Source organism: Notolepis coatsorum (assembly GCF_963971535.1).
Source record: "Notolepis coatsorum genome assembly, chromosome: 11".
Lineage (NCBI taxonomy): Eukaryota > Metazoa > Chordata > Actinopteri > Aulopiformes > Paralepididae > Notolepis > Notolepis coatsorum.
Genome location: NC_140175.1, coordinates 80479181 through 80491220, shown reverse-complemented (window position 1 = coordinate 80491220; position 12040 = coordinate 80479181). Strand labels below are relative to the sequence as shown.

The 12040-nt window shown below is 43.6% G+C and overlaps 1 protein-coding gene across 3 annotated transcripts in view; it reads left to right on the top strand.

The window, feature by feature from the left end:
• Positions 1-4469: 4469 nt before the first annotated feature.
• Positions 4470-12040, top strand: part of lrsam1 (leucine rich repeat and sterile alpha motif containing 1) — an 85387-nt gene continuing 77816 nt past the window's right edge. For all 3 annotated transcript variants that reach the window (XM_084324237.1, XM_084324236.1, XM_084324235.1), the window contains exons 1-2: positions 4470-4695; positions 7479-7693. In XM_084324237.1, the coding sequence (XP_084180363.1) occupies positions 7622-7693 (72 nt within the window). In that variant the 5' untranslated portion in view covers positions 4470-4695; positions 7479-7621. The remainder of the gene's footprint in view (positions 4696-7478; positions 7694-12040) is intronic.

Here is a 12040-nt window from a genome sequence, read left to right as displayed (position 1 = left end):
TACAGCGTTATTAGCGTTATCCACCATCTTTTTCTTTCTCCTTCTGCTTTTCTTCGTCATAAACGAGTCTCAAATGGCACTTTAATGTCCGACCGAACTCATACACAACTCTAGCAGGGCTTCTGACACCATGTCGTGTTACTTTGCACGGTAACAAATACGTGAGTCCTCTGCTTTGGTTGTAAGTATGTTTATTAGCTTAGCCTCGCTAAGTTACACGGGTGTCATCCTAGGTTCCTCCCAGACTCTACCTGACCCCCAGTACGGTGGCCTGTGTCTTCGCGTATGCGCACACACATTAACATAACACCACACCCCACTTCCTCCCAGACACCCATTCCAAGAGCTTGTTCGTTTTCCAGGTCTCTCTCTCTCTCTCTCTCTCTCTCTCTCTCTCTCTCTCTCTCTCTCTCTCTCTCTCTCTCTCTCTCTCTCTCTCTCTCTCTCTCTCTCTCTCTCTCTCGCTCTGTCTTCTGTCTCTCTCTGTGTGTGTGTGTGTCTCTCTCTGTGTGTGTGTGTGTGTGTGTGTGTGTGTCTCTCTCTCTCTCTCTGTGTGTCTCTCTCTCTTTCTCTCTCTCTCTCTCTGTGTGTGTGTGTGTGTGTGTCTTTCTGTCCGTCTGTCCGTCTGTCTGTCTGTCTGTCTGTCTGTCTGTCTGTCTGTCTGTCTGTCTGTCTGTCTGTCTGTCTGTCTGTCTGTCTGTCTGTCTGTCTGTCTGTCTGTCTGTCTGTCTGTCTGTCTGTCTGTCTGTCTGTCTGCCTCTTTCTGAGCGAGCATGCGTACTATGGAATTGAATCCTGCCGGCCCACACACCGGCCCACACACCGGCCCACATACCGGCCCACACACTGGCCCACACACTGGCCCACACACTGGCCCACACACCGGCCCACATTAGTGGCCCACACACCGACTCACACAGCGGCTCACACTGGCCCACACCGGCCCGCCGTACAGACCATGTAGCCTGGGAGATGACTGAAATCACTGCAAGAGCTAGTAGGCAATTTTTTTATAATTTTTAAGCATCTTTCTGTGGCCATTTTCATTTTTATATTAACTTTTTCAGCCCTACCCTACCAAACTGGGCAGATCAGAGTGGACTAAATGGGCCAGTCAATGTTTTGAGCCAAGTCAGGACCTTGTGGTGGAGCTTTTAACATCACTGTACAGAACTGAGCAGGCGGGAGAGTCAGTGAGGTTCCTGTGGGTGCCAGCCCATAATGGGGACAGAGGGGAAGGCGCTCACTTATGGTGTCGCAAGAAGGGTGTTGAAAAGAGAGGTTGATGTGAGTGACTGTAGGTCAACTGACTGCAGGTCCATCGCCAAGAGAAACATCACAGCTGTGTGACGGGAGGAGTAGGAGAGGGGCGGCATTACTTCAGCATTCAGGGAAGTAATGATGTGATGAAGGGCCATTGTTATTTAGGTGCAGAAAGAAGGCATACAGTTATGTTGACTAGGCTGAGGCTGGTGCATTGTGGGCTGGCATGGGACCTGGCAAAGATGGGAAAGCATGAGGATGGGCTTTGTGGAACATGCAAACAAGAACAAACCGCGGAACATATACTAATGGAATGCACTGGTTTCACAGGTGAAAGAGAGCGGCTGCAGGCAGGAAACCAACCAGGGACTGGAAAAGCAGTCCTTGAATACATCACATGGACGCCGGATGCCTGAATACTTTAGACAACAAATGTTTGTTTCCGCGTCTCTGATTGGCCAGGTCATGTGACATGTACGCCCAATCGTGGGACCGCAAGTTTCTACACTGGTTAAGCTTAGGCGCTCCTTCGAAGTTGGTTAAGGTTAGAGTTTGTCTTAGAGCATGGCGATAGAATGCCTGCTCTGATTCCAAACTCTAACCTTAACCAACTGCGAAAGAGTCGCCTAAGCTTAACCAGTGATAAACTAGGCGTAGTTTGCAGGCTGTTAGACCCGGAAATAGGCACCGAACTTGCCGTCCCACGATTGGCGCACATGTCACATGACCTGGCCAATCAGAGCGCAAAACTCGAACGCAAAAACAAACATTTGTCGTCGAAAGTATAGACGCTAGGCTCAAGTATAGAAAGTATAGTATAGAAATATAGAAAGTATACGCTCACCACGAATACTGGAGACGTTGGGTTTGCCTGTTCGAGCCCAGCGCTCCACATTGCTTTCAGTTTAGCTGGTCGTCCGTACTAATACACATTGGCAGTATTAGGGGGTGGGAAACTGATGGGTGGGGTTTCGGGCGTTGTGGACAGCGACTCCTACAGGTCGGTTGGTGCGCCTGCGCAGTAGAATCAGGAAGCGATGGGGGCGGCGCCCCTCCAAAGCGCAGACCCCTGACGCTGAAAAATCGCGCCGCGCAGGTGAAAAGATGCGACTGCTGTTACCTCGAGTATCGGAGGGGACTCGTGCTATGTATGACTTAGTCCACATTGCAGCCGGATTGTGGGAGGCAAGAAACAGCGTTCGAGACAGGGGAGGGTTGAATTGGATGATACGAAATTGGGATGGGAGAAAAATAGAAAATGGGAGAAAAAGTGGATAAAAAAAAGAATGAATGAATGAATGAATGAATGAATGAATGAATGAATGAATGAATGAATGAATGAATGAATGAATGAATGAATGAAAACTTTATTTAACAGATTGCAGAATGGGTACAATACAGTACGGCTCAATACATACAATTGTTAAGGGGATGCAGACCTGAGAAAGACGTTTGTCTTGTTTCCATCAGGGTCCCCCATTTTCAATTCATATAGACATTTATGACATACACAACATACATGACATTTATGGCATAGGGACATATAGGTATTTAGTACTGATACATTTGTGACATAAACGGTATTCAAATATACAGTACTGTTACCCCTAGATCCTGACAGAGTATATATGATGGGGAGGGGACTGTACATTAGGAGGGGGTGGGTGGGTGGGAGAGAAATATACATACGGCGGGGAGGGAATATATACATGCGGTGGGGAGGAGACTGTCTATTAGGAGGTGGTGGGGGTTTTGGGCACAAAGAAAGTATAGACGCCAACCGGATTGCTCCTATGGAGTCTTAACAAATGGCAATATAAATCTTTCCTGTGGGAGACAGCAATATGCCCTCAACGCATCCAGACTGCCGTAAATTTAAAGAAGAAGAAGAAGTCGTGTGACGTCGCTGACGTCAACCAGCTGGGTGGGCTATTCGAGGGAGTAGACGGAGTTAGGAACATAGAGCCGAGTCAGCTGTCAAACCTCATTAGAGCACAGTTAGGAGAGGTAAGGTACGGAAAGGTGTTAGATGATGGGAACTTATTTATAGGGTGTGTAAGTGTAGTGCAGGTAGAGAAGGCTAGGGAAATGAAGAGCATTGGCAAAGTGAAGGTCTGTGGAGTAGGGATAGTAGGGGAGAAAAGGGATGGTGGGTGCAAGGGGGTGATTAGTGGAATTCCAATTAAGGTTAGTATGGAGCAGCTGTTAGAAGAGTTGAGGAGTGACAAACGTAATGAGAAAGTTAAGAGTGTAGTTAGGATGAAGAGAGGTGTAGAGAAGGAGGAGACAGGGACGATAGTTATTCAGTTTGAGGGTGAGGTTAGTCAGAGAGTATTTTTAGGGTTTTTGGCATATAGGGTTAGGGAGTTTGTGCCAAAACCGTTGAGATGTTACAGGTGCCAGGAGTTTGGTCATATAGCTAGGTCATGTAGGAAGGGACAGAGATGTGGTAGATGTAGTGGGGAGCATGAGTATGGGGAGTGTGACATGGGAGTGGAGCCGAGGTGTTGTAGTTGTGGTGGGAAGCATAGTGTAGCGTATTGGGGTTGTGAGGCGATGAAGCGAGAGGTAGTGGTCCAGCAGGTGAGAAGGGATGATAGGATTTCGTATGCAGAGGCAGTTAGGAAGGTAGGACAGGGAAAGCAAGGTAAGGAAGGAGAAGGGCATTTGGCAGTAAGGGTAGTGCAGGAGGATCAGGGGAAGCAAGGTGAGGATCAGGGGTTTAGAAAAGGGCATTTGTCAGTAGAGGAAGTACAGGAGGAGAAAGAGAGGGTGTGGGGGGAGAAGTTGGAGATAGTGGCATTTGTGACAAGAGTAGTGAATACAATAGTGATGGTTAGCAGTAGGACAGAGAGGTTAAAGTTAGTAGTTGAAGCAGCAGTACTAGACATGGGTATGAAGGGGTTGACAATGGGGCAAGTAACACAGGAGTTAGGGAAGTTAGGGAAGAAGGTGGTTGTGAGTGATCAAGTAAGAGAGTTAGGGAAGGTGGTGGTGAGTGTAGAAAAAGCCAGAGTCAGCCCACAGGAGGCAATGAATGACTCGTAGATTAGGATTGGATAGGGTGGTGATGTTAGGGAAGGGGTTTTGTTTTGGGTATTATGGGGTTTAATGGATTGTACAGTATGTGGCGGTATGCGCCTTCAGTGGTCGCGATCTGCCATTAACTCATGGAAGAAGAAGAAGAAGAAGCTGGGTGGGCTGGACTGTATCAGGAAACATCCCCAAACAACACAGTTTAGACCATTTCAATATTTAGACCGTTATTTACCCGAAATATAATTATATCCTAAGCTTTTTGGTTCGCGTGATACTTTTATACCACTGTTGGCGATTTCTTCATCCTATGGATGGTGGCTGACAACCTGAAAACCTGACGTTTACAACATCATTCCGAGGGAAATTCCAGTTACAGCAGCAACGCACAATAATGTTCGTAATGATAACGTTATTGCCTCATACTAATCAATTACGTTATTTAGTATTGGTGGCATGTTTGCTCGCTTTATTGTGTAATTATACCTTAATTAACTGGCTTGAAACCTATCGACATGGTGGAATGGGCAGGTTAGCTAACGTTAGTTGTAGCTGCTGTGTTTACTGTAGCTTTAGGTTTAGGTCAGATTAGCACTGGCAGGGAAAAGGTGGTCATCATTGTCTAACGTGCAATTGTTAATTGTATAACGTTACATGTTCTTCAAATGTACATAACTATGTTAATACGTGCAATCGTGTGCTGCTAGTTAGATTAATCGTTGCTGTCAATGTTCTATTTTTAATTTAATAAGAGATGGAATGTGCTGTATTTTTGGATCAAATTATCCTTAGCCTAATATTAAGAGCTGGGTGGAAATAGATCACCATATTTTCGATATTTGACGGTATTTTAAGTTTTAAAGTACAAATTAAGTTACAATGTTTTATGATATCTCTTGTAATAGAAATGTTGCAATGCTAATAATATATAATATAATATAAATATGGCTGCAAACAACAATTATTTGATTAAAGGTGCTATATAGATAACATGCAGCTACTTAGATGTCGCATTGCGTGGGGAAATAGGAAGCATGTAACGTTAAACAACAACATTCATTTTGGACCAGCAAAAATGTTTTGGGATACATTCATTAATTAATATTTTTTGGGGGGAAAAGCAATATTTTTTATTCCGCACCTTTCTAAAAGCTCTGTGAATTATGGGCGTATTATAGGTGTAAGTGTTATATATAAATTAAAAACATAGCAAATATAGCCTATATAGTACGTAAATATGTTATCTTCTATCTTATCTCTGTACACCACCACAATGGATTTGGAATGAAACAATCAAGATGTGATTTAAGTGCAGACTTTCAGCTTTAATTTGAGAGTATTTACAAATTGTACATCCATGTCAGGTGAACAGTGTAGGAATGACCTCTACTGCAACTGTCTTCAGTTCCTGCTTGTTCTTGGGGCATTTCCCCTTCAGTTGTGTCTTCAGCAAGTGAAATGCATGCTCAATTGGATTCAGGTCAGGTGATTGACTTGGCCATTGCATAACTCCATAACATTCCACTTCTTTGGCTTACCAACTCTTTGTTTGCTTTCACAGTATGCTGGGTCCATCTGCACTTTGAAGTGCCATCCAATGGGTTCTGAAGCATTTGGCTGAATATAAGCACAATGATATTGCCAGTAACACTTCAGAATGCATCCTGCTACTTTTGTCAGCAGTCACATCATCAATAAATACAAGGGAACCAGTTCCACCGGCAGCCATACATGCCCTCGCCATATCACTACCACCATGCTTCACTGATGAGGTGGTATGCTTTGGATCCTTTCCTTCCATACTCTTCTCTTCCCATCGTTCTGGTACAAGTTGACCATTGTCTCATCTGTCCATAGGATGTTGTTCTTCGCCATCGACTAAAGACGCACTTCTTCAATCATTATCACAAAAAAAAAAAACCCTAACCCTAACTAACCTTACTGTCACTGTAGCACTCAACACTTTGATGAACATTGTTACTCAGCTGATAGAGTTGTGCCCTTCCTGCTGTCTTGTTGTACAAAACTTGTAAGTCGCTTTGGATAGAAGCATCAGCTAAATGACTAAATGTTCCAGAAATGTACAGATTTTTTTATCAGATGTTCTTCCTGTTTTTGAGGCTCACCAATGGTTTACATCTTGTGGTGAACTCTCTGTATTCACTCTGGTGAAGTCTTCTCTTGATTGTTGACTTTGACACAGATACGCCTACCTCATGGAGAGCGTTCTTGATTGCGTCAACTGTTGTGAAGGGGTTTATCTTCACAGGGAAAGTCATCCACCATCCATTCATTGTTTTCCATGGTCTTCTGGGTCTTTTGGTGTTGCATTTTTCAACCTAATGATGGCTTGCTTCACTGATAGTGACAGCTCTTTTTTTTTATCCACTTTTTCTCCCATTTTCTATATTTTTCTCCCATCTCAATTTCGTATCATCCAATTCAACCCTCCCCTGTCACGGACGCTGTTTCTTGCCTCCCACAAGCCGGCTGCAATGTGGACTAAGTCATACATAGCACAAGTCCCCTCCGGTACTTGAGGTAACAGCAGTCGCATCTTTTCACCTGCGCAGCTCGATCTCTCAGTGGCGAGGAGTAACGCGTGGGAGGCTCACGCTGCCCCCGACACTTCCTGATTCTACTGCGCAGGCGCACCAACCGACCTGTAGGAGTCGCTGTCCACAACGCCCGATCCCCACCCATCAGTTTCCCACCCCCTAATACGGCCAATGTGTATTAGTATGAACGACCAGCTAAACTGAAAGCAAATGTGGAGCGCTGGGCTCGAACTGAGCGTCTCCAGCATTTCGTGGCGAGTGCCTTGCCCACTACGCCACGTAGCCACCCACTGATAGTGACAGCTCTTTGGACCTCATATTGAGAATTGACAGCAACAGATTCCAAATGCAAATTTTATACATAAAATTATTAACTCTAGACCTTTTATCGGCTCCTTCTAAATAGAATATTGAGGGAAGAACACACACACCTGGCCATGGAACAGCTGATCAGCCAATTATCCCTATAAGGAGGAGGATATAGGACTGCACTTAAGGACATTGTTTAATTTCAAATCCATGGTGGTGGTGAACAGGACCAAAATTATATTTACCTGACTATCCTTTGTATTCTGTATACATCCCAGCCCTGACCCCTGTCCTTCTCTCCCTCTTCATCAGTGTCTGTGGTGTCCTAACAACCTCTCAACAAGCCCTTGGAGTTTAGTTTTTCGGAGGGGTGGGGCGGAGGGGACTCAAGACAACAGGTTTATAGGCAGGCAGACAGACGGAAGGACACTGCGAAGGACGGACCGGTAACCAGGATGCCTCTGTTCTTCAGAAAGAGGAAGCCCAGCGAGGACTCCAAGAAACGGTTGGAGAATCAATTGTGCTTGGTAAGAAACTTGTAGGTGTGTAATAAATATGTATTGTAGGTGTGAGTTTGTGTGTAAGATTAAAGGTAGAATCAGTAATGCAATCAAACAGTGACCTTTAGGCAAAAGAGTCCTGCTTTGTTTAGATTTATTTTGTTTTGGTTTCTCTTGGCAGAACCTGAGGTTGTGGCCAGCAATAGCAACCCATGTCCCCTATTCCACACATCAGACCAAAATAAAAAATGTAAACCAAGCGCAATACCCTTTTCCTAGAGGTCGCTGTTTGATGGCATTACAGATTGTACCATTAAATATTCTGTATTGACTATGTTTGTCACAAGAAAATGTATGAAGGGTATTGTAAGTCAGTCACTCAGTATGTGCTGCTCATAGACATAGATCAATGTTAAAGGAGAACTTCAGTATTTTAAAACCAGGACCCCATTTTCCCGCTGTGTGGGGTCTAAATAAAAAATAAAGACAAACATTTTTGTAATTGGTCCAGTATTAAGGGGAATCGCTTCAGCTTGCAGCCGCAAAACGGACTACAATGTAATCACAAGTCGTTTTCTTTAATAATTTTTTCGTTTTGCCGCTGACTGTTATAATAAGTGTCTGAAGACTCTTGACTATTGAAGATATCTTTTACTACAGTCTGGCTCAAACAGTTTTTCTTTTTTCTTTTTTCTTTTTTTTTGTTCTTTTTCCCCCTCCCTTTTCCTCCGATTTTCTCCCATCCCAATGTTAGTCGTTATGCCAATTCCCAATCGCCTTCCTGGTCGCTGCGCACTTACCCCCCACAGTCGGTCTGGGAGAGTGGAGGCTACCACGTGCTTCCTCCGACACACGTCCAGCCAATCAACCGCTTATTTTCACCTGGCAGCGCGGATTCTCACTGAGAGGGCGTAGCGTGTGGAAGGATCCCACCATCCCACTTAGATCCTATCCGCGCTTAGCAGGCGCCCCGACCGAACTGTAGGAGTCGCTGTTTACAACGACCCAGACCCACCCCGCCAGCTTCTCCCACCCTCTAATACTGCCAATTGTATTAGTGTGAACGGCCAGCCAAGCTGGTGACAACCCCGGAGCTGTGAGCTGGATTCGAACAGGCGAATCCAGCCACTCCGGGGTTGGTGACGAACGCAATCTCCGTTATGCCACCTGACCGCCCGGCTCAAACAGTTTTTGATCAGGTGGTCTTGTTGGGGGTACAGAAAGCAGTGCGTTATCTAAAAGATATATAGAAATGTTATATCTTAAGTTTTCATAGACTACCTTTGTTGGATAGGGACACGCTGAAAGTGTGGCTAGATATGCTACAAATGGATGACAACACTCATCCGTACACTGCACCTTTCAGACCATTGGGTCTGTAGCTATAATTCTTACCCTGATGACTACTGCCAGTCCAAGAAATCCTATACCTTTTCCTAAAGAAAAATGCTCTTCCGAGAGTGGAGAGAGCTGCTGCAGACATAATGGGGGTAATGTTATTAGCTAACGTTATTGTGTTGACCTGGCAGCTTGGCAGGATAACAGCAAAAACAATCGCTCAAAAAGCCAGTAGTATCTACAAAATATCAACTGTCATGACTTATCAGTGATAGAACAAAGACAGGTCATGAGAGCGGCTGAGAGGAAGTATAGAAAGTCACTTAACACTTTGATGAACATTGTTACTCAGCTGATAGAGTTGTACCCTGCTGTCTTGTTGTACAAAACTTGTAAGTTGCTTTGGATAAAAGCGTCAGCTAAATGACTAAATGTAAATGTGATCATAAAATATCTATATAGAGTTATTACTTCCGGTTTAGCTGCAATATGTAGCGCACGCAATTGGTTACAGCTCCGCTCCCGTTATCGTTAATTTCGTTTAAAAACCTTATTTGGACAATACCAAAAGAGATTAGACCACATCGTATGTATTGATAAGACCTTCTACTAACTATATCAAAAGACAACATGGTTAGGGATAAGGAAAGGACGGGAAAGAAACAAGAAACGGCAAATCTAACGGCGCCGATTGAAACTCGATCAAAGAGAATGACAGGCGACGCTGTGGCAGATCCGTTGGTGAGCCCCGACGCGGGGAATATAGAGGAGAATACACAGGGACCAAAGACAACTGGCTCCGAGAGGGAGACAATAGATGACAACATAACAGGAACATCAGAAAAAAATACCGTGAAGGAAAAAGCAGACGATTTTGAGAAGATAATAGCAAAAACATCCATCGGATCCCTCACTGCTCCAACAACATCAACTGACACAAGCAGTTCAATTACACAACCCGACTTCAACTCCCTGACTATCCTGATAAAAGAACAGATGGTCGCTTTCAAAGCACACGTAAAAGAACAGATGGTCGCTTTCAAAGCACACGTTGAACACATCGATACTAAATTCGAAGAGGTTATGAGAGCGGGCGCTTTACAGTCCATGCGAATCACGACAGTGGAGAATACGGTGACAGAAATCACAAAGGCAGTCAAGGCGAACGAAGGTGGCATGACAGAGATGGGAAAAGAGATGGAAAGAGTGAAAGAAGAATATCGGAGGGAAATACAAGGGCTTAAAAACGAAGCGGCGGAGAGGCTACTAGAAACCCAACGCTACCACAGGCGGAATAACATCCGCATTGTAGGGCTTGAAGAAGCAGTAAACTGCGAAGATCCCAACTTTCCAACAGTGTTATCAACGATTTTGAGTAACATCGATCCAAACAAAGTGCCAGAAGTGGACCAAGTTTACAGAATCGGTTCTCGGGGGCAAAGAATCAACGGGCCAAGAGTCATCATTGTCACCCTGCGGAAGACGACAACAAGGGATGACATCATCAAATTTGCTCGCAACCAACGTGGGAATCTGAATTATGGTGGTAAACCAATATTTATCTACGAAGATTTGAGCAAAGATGCCATCATCCGACGTCTACCATACAAAGATGTGATGCAAAAGCTGTTCAAAGCCGGTTACAAGCCAAGGCTATCATACCCAGCGCTGTTATCATTCTTGGGCAGCGACGGTCGCAGGTCAGATATACACACACCTATTGAAGCTGAGGATTTTCTGAATCGAATTGGAGCAAATAACCCAAGGCAGGGCGAAAATGTCGGAAACATATAAGCCTCTTTCTCATTGTATACCAGTGTTAGAATGACTTTATTGTGTTCATCAAGGTAGCAGACGATATGCAAGCCGTCTATAACAATGTGTATTGTGTATAATACGATTCATAATACATTATAATTTCAGACTCTGGTCTCTGAGGAGACAAATACATATCATTGCAAAAAGATCTATCTGGAATATTCTGGGTTTATCGCTCAAATGCCCTGGGTCTCTTAGATCATTCTGGAACATAAAATAGTCTAGGCACTAGTATACATAGATATCTATAGAACACTAGATAGCTTAAGGCGGAGTCACCAGCGTCACTGAACCGCCGCCATCTTGCTCCAGTTAGCCTTGAGTGAGAGTGAGTGAGCTGCACAGACAAAAATACTCATAACTCGCTGAAATATTGACGGATTTACAAACGGGTTGGTTTGCTATAAACATCAAAGATGTAGTTATGATACTGCATACTTATAATTTTTTTTTTTTTTTAAAGATGTTTTTTTTTTACAAACCGCTTGAATCATAGCCACGTTAATAATGCTTGTAATAAACCAAACCGTTTGTAAATCCGTCAATATTTCAGCGAGTTATGAGTATTTTTGTCTGTGCAGCTCACTCACTCTCACTCAAGGCTAACTGGAGCAAGATGGCGGCGGTTCAGTGACGTTGCTCTCCATTGGCCGGCAGCGCGGGCAAGCTATCTAGTGTTCTATATATATCTATGCTAGTATACTCTACAACCTTCTAGAATATAAGGCACCATGACAACGAAGCCTACAACTCTAACAATAAACATCCGGTGTGTATACACATAGCAGATAATAAATTAAATGAAGTTCTATCAGTCTTTAATAATATTTTAAAATTAACCACACTTAAACGTATGAACACTACAAGGTTATTCTGACAATTTAAGTAATCACTCCATTGAAGGCACATTGAAGCTCTAAAAGGCGCTGCTTTTCTATCTTATCTAATCTGTTAATTCGAGACTAGTGGCTTCTCCACGTTGATAATTATTCTATCTCTCATTCCTTATCTATATCTTTCCATTGATTTTTATTTTATTAAATTTTTTCTTCTCATTACTCTATATTTTTTAAAATATATTTTAACTTACATTGTTCTTTTCCAATGTTCTTCACATTAAGGTGTCAATATTGCTCTACAATCTTTTCCTTTTTTCCTTTTTTCCACACGTTAGTGGAGGGTTCAAATGAATATGTCGATAAAAGTTTATTCTCTTTT